We start from the raw sequence: 11,758 nt of genomic DNA on the forward strand, positions 1-11,758 counted from the left end.
TTCTTTCACGGCTCCTTAATTAGTTGTTAGAATCTTCACAGAGAGAGCCAACAAATAACTTGTCAGTTTGTTGGAAGTTGAAGGCACATTTTATTCTAGTAAAGTGAACGAATGTTTCTTCCTGGAAACAGTTTAACAAAGACAAAAAGTGTCTTCAGATTATACTTGAAACTCAACCTCTTTAGCTACCTGTTTCTCAGCTAATTTCAGTACTCATACAACACAAGGCTGGTTTGTTGAAGCACTTTCAAATCACATCCTCTCTTTTGTTCAAGACAGACCTCATTCTACCAATCTTTCTTCAGGCTTATTTTTGTGCAATTCAAGTGCTCAGCACAGGTGCAGAAGCAACCTCTCTGCTTATCTCTCAGGATATTTTCATAGTTAGCAATTCTATTGTGTTCCATACCTGGGACATTCCCTTCAATGAAAACAGCTTCCTTGATGTTAATTTCTTCAGTTTAGTCACAGTAATTCATAATTTACATCAGAAAAATCATTTGTTATCCAGCTTTCTAAGATTATACTCTTCAGTTTATTTCTTCATGTCACTCCTCATAAGCATTTTGCACAACATATTACCAGAAGAGGCAACAGTTTTGCACTACTTTGGTTCTTCCTATTATCCTTTGAGAAATTAAGAACTCCTCCAGCTGTAACAAATATCCTCTACATAATCCATTTCGGACAATAACAGGTGGGTTTTTTCCAATCCTAAATTCAAATTCACAGGGGGTTTTTGCACCAGTTGGAAAATAGAAAGTAGACAATGCACTTCACCAAGTATATAGCCATAGCTAGCTAATATACAGGCCCTGCGATTTTAACCAAGGCAAACACATGAAAAGATATAAAAAATGCCTCAAGGCGAGTGTGAGTTTCTTCTTCCCACTGGACAATGAACTCTAGTATGGAAGCATGAAAGCACCTTGGGAGAAAACTCAACAGGGTTAAAATAATTGTCATCAAAAATACAGTATGTCTGCGAATCTGTAGATTGAGAAGGAGTATGTATACTGTCAAAGTCATTCATACTGAACCAACTGACAATCAAAAGGAGGGAACAGAGCTGCAAGTTTACTGTTGCTGTGAGTCATTATCAAGCAGATGTTTGAACAGCACTAATCTTTTAATTTTTATATCTCATTCAGCCACAAATCCCAGATGTTCTATATAAATATAGCAGAAATAGGGAACGGACCTGTGCTGCTCATGACCTCAAATCTCGGAAGACAATGATGGCATTGCCTCTTACACTACCTGGCAAACTCCTGAGCTTGTATCTACGCCCTCTTTACTATTTCTAAGTATATCTTCTCCAAATATCTCATCATACTCCAGAGCCTGTGTTTTTCTGTTCCTCCCATGCAGAATTTCCCATTTCTACCCACAGACATATAAGCAATAACATGTCCTGAATTAATCAAGCTTAAGTATGTAGGCTTTGGGTCTCACAGATTTTCCCATTCTGTAACTTTCGATTAGGCACTCTGACTACGACATACTTTACACGCTAAAATTAAAGACTGAATGACTATACTAACACAGACATTCACACAGATGAAGAGGCTCAGCATATCCTGTTAACATACTTGGGAGTTTCGCAGATATTCTGAAGCAAATCTCTAACTGCTCCAAGTATTTTTTTCTCTGAAGTGAAAGGGTGTTTCCTTTACACCTGCAAACGCTTTACATATTCAAGTGGTAATCTTTGGTCAGAACTCTGGCAGAATGGTGAAGTTTTTTTAAGTCCACTTAAAGGACTTAAGAATGATCAACCTGGGGCTACTACTTTTCACTTGAGTCCCCACTACACATTCCAACAATACCTAAACAATCCACTAATACCTATGGATTAGTTCAATTTCCATCACACTTCCTCTTTCCTACACAAGTTTTTCCAAGACCTTGACCAGCTTCCAGGACAGGATGCTTGGTTGCACATTTTCTAAGACGAGATTGCCTTTAACAAAACTATGATTCATTAGACCTAGCCTACAAGAGCTAGGGAAAAACAAACAAACAAACAAACAAAAAAAACCTAACAAAAAACCCCACCAAAACAAACCGAACAACAAAAACATTAGGAAAACAGTTTCAAACTAGAGGAGCTTATTCCACATCTTCGACAGCGATATGTACTTTCCGAATACATCGACACAGGCTACTGTGTCAGTACAGGAGCTTAACAAAACTTCCTCGCGGCATTGTCCCTTCGGCACGGTAATTAGCAGGTAAGTGGTGCCTGCCTGCCTTAGCAGAGCCACCCGGGCTGCCCACGGCGCGGACAAGCCCCGGTCCGGCCCAGGCGCGGGGTCGCTCCGGGCCGAACGGGCGCACGGCGGGTGACACCCACAGGGCTCCCCCTCGGCCGCGCTCCACGCTCCGAGCACCACTCGAAAAAAAGTCTGTTCTCTCGCTACGCTTTTGTGCCTTGTTATCAACCCGTGTTCAGGCTGCCCGCCGGCCAGGAGGGAGCCAAAGCCTCTCCCGAGAAAGGCTGCCTGGCCCGGCACCCGCGGCCCGGAGCGGCCCGCCGGCTCTCACCGCCCCTCTCCATACACGCACAGAGGTCCTGGGAAAGCACATCAGTTCTGCCTTCCCTCCGAGGTGGGAAATTTAAAAAACAAGGATTAAAACAAACCAAGCCGAAGCACAGCCCCTCCGCCAGCCCCGGCGCTAGCGAGCAGCGCCGTCCCGCCAGCCCCGCGCCCCGGCGGCTCCGGCCGGGCACCCGCACCCGCCCGCGGCACCGCCGGCTCCGGCCCCCCAGCGCGACCCGCAGGCCCCGGGGCGGAGCGGGCAGCACCACCGGGCAGGGGCAAAGTGGGCAGGGCAGAAGGGACACTTACTGGGCGTGCAGCGCAGGGGTGAAGCTTGCGAAGAGACGGGCGAGGAGGGAGGCGCCGCCGGCGGCGGTTCCTTGAGGGCGGCGGCGGCCGCGGGGCTCAGGACGGGGGGCAGCATGAGGTACCGGTCGGGCTGCGGCAGGCAGCGCTGGCACACCGAGTGCAGGCAGGGCAGCAGCTTGGGCCGCCGGCTCTGGATGGGCTGCCCGCACACGCCGCAAGTGTCCAACAGGTTGAGCGGGGCCGCGTCACCGCCGCGCTCCGCCGGGCCCTGACGGCTCTCGGCCTCGTTCTCCCCGCTGAGCGCCGCTGCCCCTGGTCGGTCCGCCGGGCACGGCCCCCCCGCCGTCGCCGCCGCTGCCGCCTCTTCCATTGTCCTACGCCGGCCGCCGCCGGAGAGGCGGGGCGGCCCCGCCGCTCACCGCCCGCTCGCCCGCGCCGGCGCCGCCGCCTCCCGACCCCCGCCCCGCGGGTGTTTGTGCGCCCGCCCCGCCAGCGGCTGCCCCACGGCCCGGCCAACGGCCGCCCCGCCCCGCCCGGGCCGCGCCCCCGCGACGTGCCGTGAGCGCTGCCCCTCCCGCCCCGCCCCGCGGGAACCGGCCCGGCCGCCGCGAGCCCCACCCCCCCGGAGCCCCGCCCTCTCCCGGCACCGGCGGCCGCTCTGTGTGCCGGGTGCGTACCTAGCTCTGTCCGGGCGAGGGGGGGCGGGAAGTTCCTTTTGAGGAAAAACTTCTTTGCTGCGTGCATGACCGTGCTCTGGAACAGGTTGCCCAGAGAGGGTGTGGAATCTCCCTCACTGGAGATGCTCAAGAAACGTCCGGACACGGTCCTGTGGCATGTGCTCTAGAATGACCATGCTTGAGAAGGGGGGTTGGGCCAGATGATCCATTGTGGTCCCTTCCAGCCTGACCAATTCTGTGATTCTGTAAGAGGTCTTTGTCCCTTGGACAGGGCGTTAAAAGAGGTCAACCTTCTCCCGCCCTACGTGCAGGTGAATCTGCAAGTTTCGGCTTGTGTTTGGCTTGGCGGATCACAGCAGTACTGCCACATGCAGCCACCTTACCTGACTGAAGCTAATTGGTGATTGGTACAATTAAGAAGATACAACAGGAAAGTACAATACTTGTTTGGACACAACATTTTATTGAATGAAAGGCCTTAAGTATTGTGCTGGTGAGACATTGGAACAAGCTGCCCAGAGAATTGTGGATGCCCCAACCCTGTAAGTGTTCAAGGCAATGTTGGACTGATACTGAAATCAGATAGACAACAAACTTTCTAACACAATTTTGAGTATCCGACAGCAGGCATTCTTAATTATAGTGCTGGACACATCAGAAGGATAGCTCTGTTAATATGATGTGTGTCCAGAAGGTACAACAAGGTATTTATTCCATTATGATCATACATGTGGATTACAGTGTACTTCTGGCTAATACATAAACATCACTTTCCATAGAACTAATTTGCATGCAACTGCCTGCTACTGGAAGTCCTTAAATGTTCCTAGAGGGTTGTCTGAAGGGGTCTTACGTGGTTGTACTCACCAAGTGCCCCCTATTTTACAGATGACCTTTGCTCTTAGGGCATGTGCTGTTGCTTCTTTTTACATAACTTTGCCCAGAAAGCCCCTATATTCCTTATTATCTGTTTATCTACTGGTTCCAGCTGCGTTCAGCATCCTGTGTGCACACTTTTACGTTCTTTTATCTTTTTTTGTTGGTTGGTCTTCAAGCTCTATCCAGCAGCTTCAGAAGAACTGAAAATTTCTACTCTCTGTGTTATCTATCAGGACAGGACTTTGAGCAACCTGGTGTAGTGGAAAGTGACCTACCCATGGTAGGGTAGGGGTGGAAGCAAATAATAGTTAAAGGTCTCTTCCAACCCAAACTGTTCTATGATCCTGTGAGCTCCCATGAAGTAGGCATGCAGACACAAGGGATTGCTTACACGTTAGTTGCTGATCAACCATAAACTGATCCAAGCTCCTCAGAATATTCCAGATGTCTGTGCTTTAATTCCCAGAGCACCTAGTAAACGTTCCACTTCCTAGCAATTTCATCAAGACCCTGACATCGGTTCCATAATAAATAGAACCATAAAAAAGTCGTACATGACAAAATACAAATTTCTTCAGCACAAGGAACAACTGTGTACAGGAGCATTGTCATGATTCAGCATGCCTCACATGCATAATTTATCATGGTAACAGGAGAACAATACTACATGTTGTTTTGGGGAGGAGGAACGGATTTGGCTTTACAATGAGGAATTGTTAAGAGGGAAATGTCGTTCTTTGATTATCAGTGGAGGGGACAAGCCATACATTCTCAACCCTTGACCTGCCCACACATAAGGAAAAAAGCCTCCAGAAGCAGTCTCCTGAAGTACACCTTCTGCCTCCCAGTCCAGCTGCCTCTGTCCCTTTGCTAAGAGTCACCAAATGGCAGGAGAGAGCCCCGTAGTCCTCCATCCTCCCCCCTTCCCCGGTTTGGCTATTCAACGCCCTATGATGATGTGCTAACAATCCGTTGTGACAGGAGCTAGCGGCTGAGAGCATGCCAAGTGTGAATGATGAAATGGGTTCAGGAATTAAAGTTAAGGAGGATGGTACAGGTTCTGCAAGGTGAAAATTTCCAAAAACGCCATTAGGAAGGGTCTGTTGAGAAACAGGCAATAACTGAAGAATGGTTGATTAGTATTGAGAGCAAACATGATCAGAAACTCAGTAAATAATACGTATTTGAGGAATAATAGCAAGTCATAAGATCATCAAACTAGGCAGTTTCTATAACTAGTATGAACTATTTCTCTAACAGATGTCAACACAGGAAAATAGCAATACCGTGTAATTGTTCAAAGATCACCCTGTGAGGAACTGAGTAGAGGTTTTGTTTCAAATTATGATCCCGTGAGGCAGTGTCCCAAAGCTTAGTAAAATAATAGGATTATGTTTCCTGCAAAGTTTGTTTGCTTGGGATGTTTGCAAAGCTCGCTCAAATTGTGCTGTAAAATCTGTAATCTCATGGCATCTGAACAGCATCTGTTTTAAAATGAAAGTTTGGACTTGCATAATTTGAATTTGAATGTAGAGCCTACCTGTTAGTATCATATTAGGAGTACTTGGGACTGGAACAAAAAGAGCATGGAGGAACAGAAAAAACCGCCCTGAGATAACCAACCATTCAGTACATGTAGACGAGGGGGTGAGGGAACAAGCTTTTAAATGTAACCACATTGTTTAGACAAAATGTGACAAGGATCAGTGAAAGAAGCAGCATCCCGGTATACCGGCCTGGGTGCACAGCTTTTGGCCAGAGCTACACCACACCTGCCCATCAGGGAACACAGGCACAGCTGGCTTGGGGCTGTTAGAAATGGTCATGCAGACAAGACCAACACAACACATCTGAAAACAGCTGGTTTTGTTTAGTTTCTGATGGAAGACAACTTGTTGGTGATTTATTAAAAAACTATGGATATTGATCTAATACCAATATCCAACTATGACGGACAAAGACTCTCTAACAGTTTAAAGTTAGAAAGTGTATGTTTATTACGGCGCTGGGCAGCCTGCGGGATAGCTCCCAAAAACACACGCGCAATTTACAGATCATCACAGGGTCTTTTATGTACAGGAGTATTGAATACACAAACTACAAATGCATATTCATAGCTTTGATACCTCCCATTCCCCGTTTTGTATGGTAATTAGCCTAAAAAGCCATCAAGCATGCGTAGTTTGTTCTTTGAAATGGGTCAGTGGTCTTTTTTATAGGGTGGGGTCTCAAAATTATGAAGTAAGATTGTCTTCTTCAGCTCTGACTTTTTAACCTTTAGTGTTTGTGACAGCTAAATTCTGTTTTTTCCAGGACTGTTTGATTTATGATTGTATTGTGTTCATGGGGTCTATTGATTATTCAGGATGCAGAAGCCTAGTTTGACAGCTTCTCTGATTTATCAGTTCCTTCCAAGAATTATCGGTTTCTTTAGTCTGGCTTCTGTTAGCAAAAGGGGAGTCTTAGCTACATTATCTCAGCACTATCTATTTTGACTACAGTTTTTAATTTTTCTAAATAAGTGCCTCATTGGGCTCTCCAGTATTTCACTGGAATGAGTCAAACCAATGAAGAAAGAATGACCATGGTGACAAGCTGATAGCTGGAAATCAAGATGAATAGCTACAGGAAACATCCAGAAGCTGAGGCTGCTTCTGTCTTCCCTTGCTATGCTATTGATTACTTCTGTTCACAATTTGTTTTACTACCTCCCCTGCTTCTTCTGGACATCCCATTTAAAGCAAGTTCCAGAAGCATTTTGCCTTCAGTTCAGATATAAACTTTGTCACTGCAATCTAGATATTTGCAATTTGTAATCTACATTCCGGTGATATACTCCACAAAAAGTTATCATTCAGAAACTTCAGCTGCAGAAAGAAATGGCTGCCAGCTGCACTGAAGAAATTAATGGAGATCTCATAACTAGAAGTTCCTTGCACTTAGCATTTACTTGCTGGCTCTAATTTTCTGCTTTTGTCCCTGGTTCAGTTTGTCTCTTTCCTGTATTTCTAGATTTTCTAGCAGTCTCTTGGCCTTGCAAATGCAACAGATGCGAATCTTCCCAGATTACTGCTAAACATCAGCATGTGCATTTCCTCCTCTTACAACAGCTGTGTGACACCAAACCATCTCTTTTCAAAGTTTCCTTTTACAGACCAGAATAAAGCCATGGGACTTTGCAGTGTGCCAGCCCAGTTTAACCTTTATGTGGCAACACTGGAGGAAGTGGGGAGGAGACTCAGCACTCCACCTATGTTATTAAAAAATGCTTTTGACACGGTAGTCATCCAAGACGTTGATCTGGCAGCTTTTTGGCCAGACTTTATTACAACAACACAAATCAGTCACTGAAAGGATGTGTTGCAGAATATACAGCCTTTAGTGGTCTGTGTCCTTTTGAGAAATGGACATCTTAATATGTGGTTGGCTTTTGAAACCTGTAAAATATAAAATATGTTCACTGAAAGCAAGATGAATGCATTAGGAATTAATGGTTAGGGAGATATAATATATTAACCTTTCCAGAAACAGCGAAGTAGAACTTAACATACTAAAACGTCTGGAACAATGGATGAGCAAAGTGCCTCCCAAGCTCTGAAGGCTGAATTAGGAATTGATCTAGAATATACCTCAGGTATGTGGGCTGCTTTTTGGAAGTCCACAATCAAGAGCCCATCAAGCTATAGTAAACTGTTCATTGTCCTTTCAGTAAGGAGAGAGTGAGAAAAATCTGGTTCTGGTAATTTTCTTAAAATTTTCAATTTTCTGTTTTCTATAGTTCACTCAGCTAACATATACAGACACACACATAAAAATTTTTTTCCAGATTGGAGAATCATTTCTTGGAAACCTTTTTTGTGTCCTATTATATATGATCTTTACCCAAGTAAAATATTTGTCCAGCACCTGGCAAATAACAACAGACACTTTCACAACTGAGAAGAGATTTGCTTGACCAGTTTCAGCTGGAAGCTCACCACAGGTAAGGCTGGGTGCAGCACTCTGGAGTGAGCCAGCTGCCATGTAATGTTTCCAGTTCTCCACGCAACATGCCTCCACTGTAAACTATGGAATAATATCACCTCTGCACGGTTTCTTGTTGGCTTCATGGTCAGAGAAGACACTCTGCTTTTGTAAATTAACCCTGGGTTGATCCTGTTAGATTCCCTTTCAGGGAAAAAGAGCCTGCCTAAGGTGAGAGGCAACATGCCAGTTCTGAACACTCAGTATTAGATAAAAACTGATGGAAATTACTGTGGTATTCACAACACCTTTCTCTAACAAAGGTGTTTTTTAGGGTTCACTTTCATCGATTCCACAAACATGTGGAAACAGCCTAGATATACATGAACATATCCCAGTTAATGTCTCCTAACAATGCTCTATCCACTTGTTTTATCAGACACTTACAGGTCCCATCTCTAATTCCCAATGGACCTTTGGAACCCTATGTCTCTCTTAGGGATGAGTAGGATGCTCGGCCCATGTAGAGATACTGTGGTTCAAAATTTAATGTCTTCCCCTTCCAAATCCCTGTGCTCCCTGGCTGTGCAGCATCAATGGAAGTGGGGCATCCCAGGGTAATGAGTACAGATCAGCCCTGATAATTTAAGAATGCAACTGCAAGCTAGTCTCTGATGAGTTAAACCCAGATATTCAATGAAATAATCAGGCCAACAGACCATATTCCTAAATTATCACAGGCCAGCTCCAAATCTGTCACATCCAGTTTCTTTTCTGACATGTAAAAGGTCAGAAATATTTTTCTGCAGCAGCAAAATTAACCTCCTTGGGTATTAGACTCATTTCAAGGAACTTGGGAATTGCCCAGTGGGGGCCACAGCTTCTGTTGATGAATCTCAGTAATTATAAATCAGGGGGTATAGTTGTATTGCCTGTGGGTTTAAAATTCAGTAATAATTGATTGTTTAGCTCCCTACCTGCCTAAGCTCTTTGTGGGTCCCTCCCAACTCAGCATATTCTGTGATTCTTTCCTACACAGGGTCTTGTTAGCATTGTTGCTAGAACAAGATGAAGCACTGCCAGCTCCTGGTACTATATGAACAAAACAGCATTTCCTCAAGTCGCCTGGCTCTACTGGGAGACTCTAATCTACCAGGATGAGATTCTGCCCTGACTTCATTCCTGAAAAGGGATTTCCTAGTCTTCTTTTTGAGGGAGGGTGGAGGGGGAAAATGTTGCTTTAACAGTCAGGTTGTAGGTGAATGTACATGGAAAAGAAGTATATCTTTGCACTTCCCTAGCATGTCTCTTCAGCTGCAAGGAGAATCAAAGATTCACTTAACAAAAAGGATCCCAGGTTTCAAATTGTGCTTCCATTCAGATTGGGAAAGAGTTTCCCCTAATTGAAAATACTTTTTAAAGAAAAGTATTGCAACATAGTCTGGGTTTGATTAAAAACTATGCTTTCAATATATATATTTTATTTGGATTTTGATATTTCATTTTTACTATGTTAAATGAATTATATACTGCCACATGAAGCATTTGGTACTTTTTTCCTCCAAAACGGCTGAAAGACACTTACAAAATTACTAAAACTTTTATCTCAAATTCACAGTTGGCTGAAGCATTTTTACTTAAAAAAAAAAAAAAAAAAATCCCCAAACCTTTTCAGATTGCAAAGGAAGATGGTCATTACCTCATTACTGGTATTCTTACTGTCACCTCCCTTGCTGACTCCACTTGTTTTTCAATAACGCCTTCACAGGCTGTGCCATTTTTTGCCCATAGAACTTTAACTGAATACCCACAGTAAGGTACATTTTGTTCTCTTATTCTTATTGAGCCTCAGAGGTTTGTTTTGCCTCTTGTTGACAGCAGATCACATTAAATTACTAAAAACAGCCCAGGACCAAAACCACATTAATTTTCACTTCTGTTCTGAAAATTAACCATATAATGGAGTTATACAATCACATATTTCTTTTGCTAGTGATTTTAAGGTCAAATATCCTTGGTTTAAAGATAAAGGATATTTTTAAAGTATTATTCTATCTGTTAAGCTACTGCAACTTGCAATTTAAAGGTCATAATATTTCTTCCCGATCAACAGTACTCCTAATGAACCCTTATTTTTGACCAGAAAGTCCCTTTCCTTTAACTTAGGCTTTCAGCAGCATCTATATGAATCACATTAAGGAATCAGTTGGGAGGAATAGCATCTCTCTCTTTCACTTCATTTTAAATATTGTGTACATTCAGAAATGCCCTACTTTGCACACAGGCATTACATCTGTGTGAGGGATTTGCATCAGTGTGACTAAATTGATTTTGCTGCATCATTGCACATTTGCCTAATGTCAACAAGGCCTTTACTGTTGGCAATGCTGAACTAACAAGAACAGAAAAGTAGCATCGAAAACTTTCTTTAAGGTTGCTTGGAGATAGGATTCTGACTATACCTACAAGGAAAGTAAGAAGAATTGTTTTGCTTTCACATGTTGCTGGTTTTAGACAGTTGGTTTTCAAAGAAGGAAAGCTTATTAAAAGATTCAGAGTCTATCCATTTAAGTCAAAGGAATATGATACAAATTTCCTAGCAGAAAGATAAAACTAATCTTATTTTCAGTATTTAAAATTTTATTTGCAGTGGTAACTAGCTAGTAAATAAAATGTTCAGCTCTTCAAAAGCCTCTGAGTATTTTGAGTTTCTCTCTCATTGTGTTCCAAGTGTTGTCCCCACAACTAAACCAAACCCACATTGGACAACAGGCACCAGGAGCAGCTGGAGCCAAACCAACTCTTCTGTTTCATTATGCAACTTTTCTGAACAGCCCTGAATAGAGGGTGGGACAACAAAACAGAGGATAAACAAGTCACAATCCTGGTTAAAAGCCAGAGTGGATAGACACAGAACTGTGTTACTTGGAATAAGACATAGAACTTGGAATAACACCTTCTGAACCCTTCAACCATCTGTGTCTGAACTTACCTCAAGACTGCCACACAGAAATTTCAGGCCTGTTGCCTGGCCTCTCAGCTATGAAAGTCTTCCTTGCCATAAGAGAAATGGCAATATAACTTATTTCAACCCCAAGACATAAGAGATGAGATATCCCAAGCTGCTCTCCAATTTTTTCATTCTGCCATCACTATTTTTGGTATTAATTCTTAGGGGATTACATGATAATGGAACTATTTATGGTATTAATTATTAGGTATTATAATGAAATTAAAGGGAGTAAATTTTATATATATATATAAATTTTGGATAGATAATATCCAACCCCACACATGGTTATCTCAAGACGTTTATGGATCTAGGCAAATATTGAACATCTAAGAGCACTTCAATTTTAAAAATCCTTTTGTTTGGTTAATATCTGG

At 43.5% G+C, this 11,758-nt stretch overlaps 1 protein-coding gene and 1 long non-coding RNA gene across 3 annotated transcripts in view; one reads left to right on the forward strand and one right to left on the reverse strand.

Moving 5' to 3' along the window:
- The window catches only part of TRIM24 (tripartite motif containing 24), a gene marked incomplete at its 5' end in the record, with an annotated part of 56,085 nt that extends 52,863 nt beyond the window's left edge, over positions 1–3,222 (reverse strand). For both annotated transcript variants that reach the window (XM_083859545.1, XM_083859546.1), the window contains one exon: positions 2,853–3,222. In XM_083859545.1, coding sequence (XP_083715671.1) covers positions 2,853–3,222 — 370 coding nt within the window. The remainder of the gene's footprint in view (positions 1–2,852) is intronic.
- A 603-nt stretch (positions 3,223–3,825) lies between these two features.
- LOC310908553 lies at positions 3,826–9,566 on the forward strand. Its single transcript, XR_014589877.1, has 3 exons — positions 3,826–4,071; positions 8,235–8,390; positions 9,411–9,566. It is a non-coding gene; the product is annotated as an uncharacterized lncRNA (long non-coding RNA).
- The last annotated feature ends 2,192 nt before the right edge of the window (positions 9,567–11,758 follow it).

This window comes from Zosterops lateralis, assembly GCF_965231275.1.
Source record: "Zosterops lateralis genome assembly, chromosome: 4".
NCBI classification, from domain to species: Eukaryota; Metazoa; Chordata; class Aves; order Passeriformes; family Zosteropidae; genus Zosterops; species Zosterops lateralis.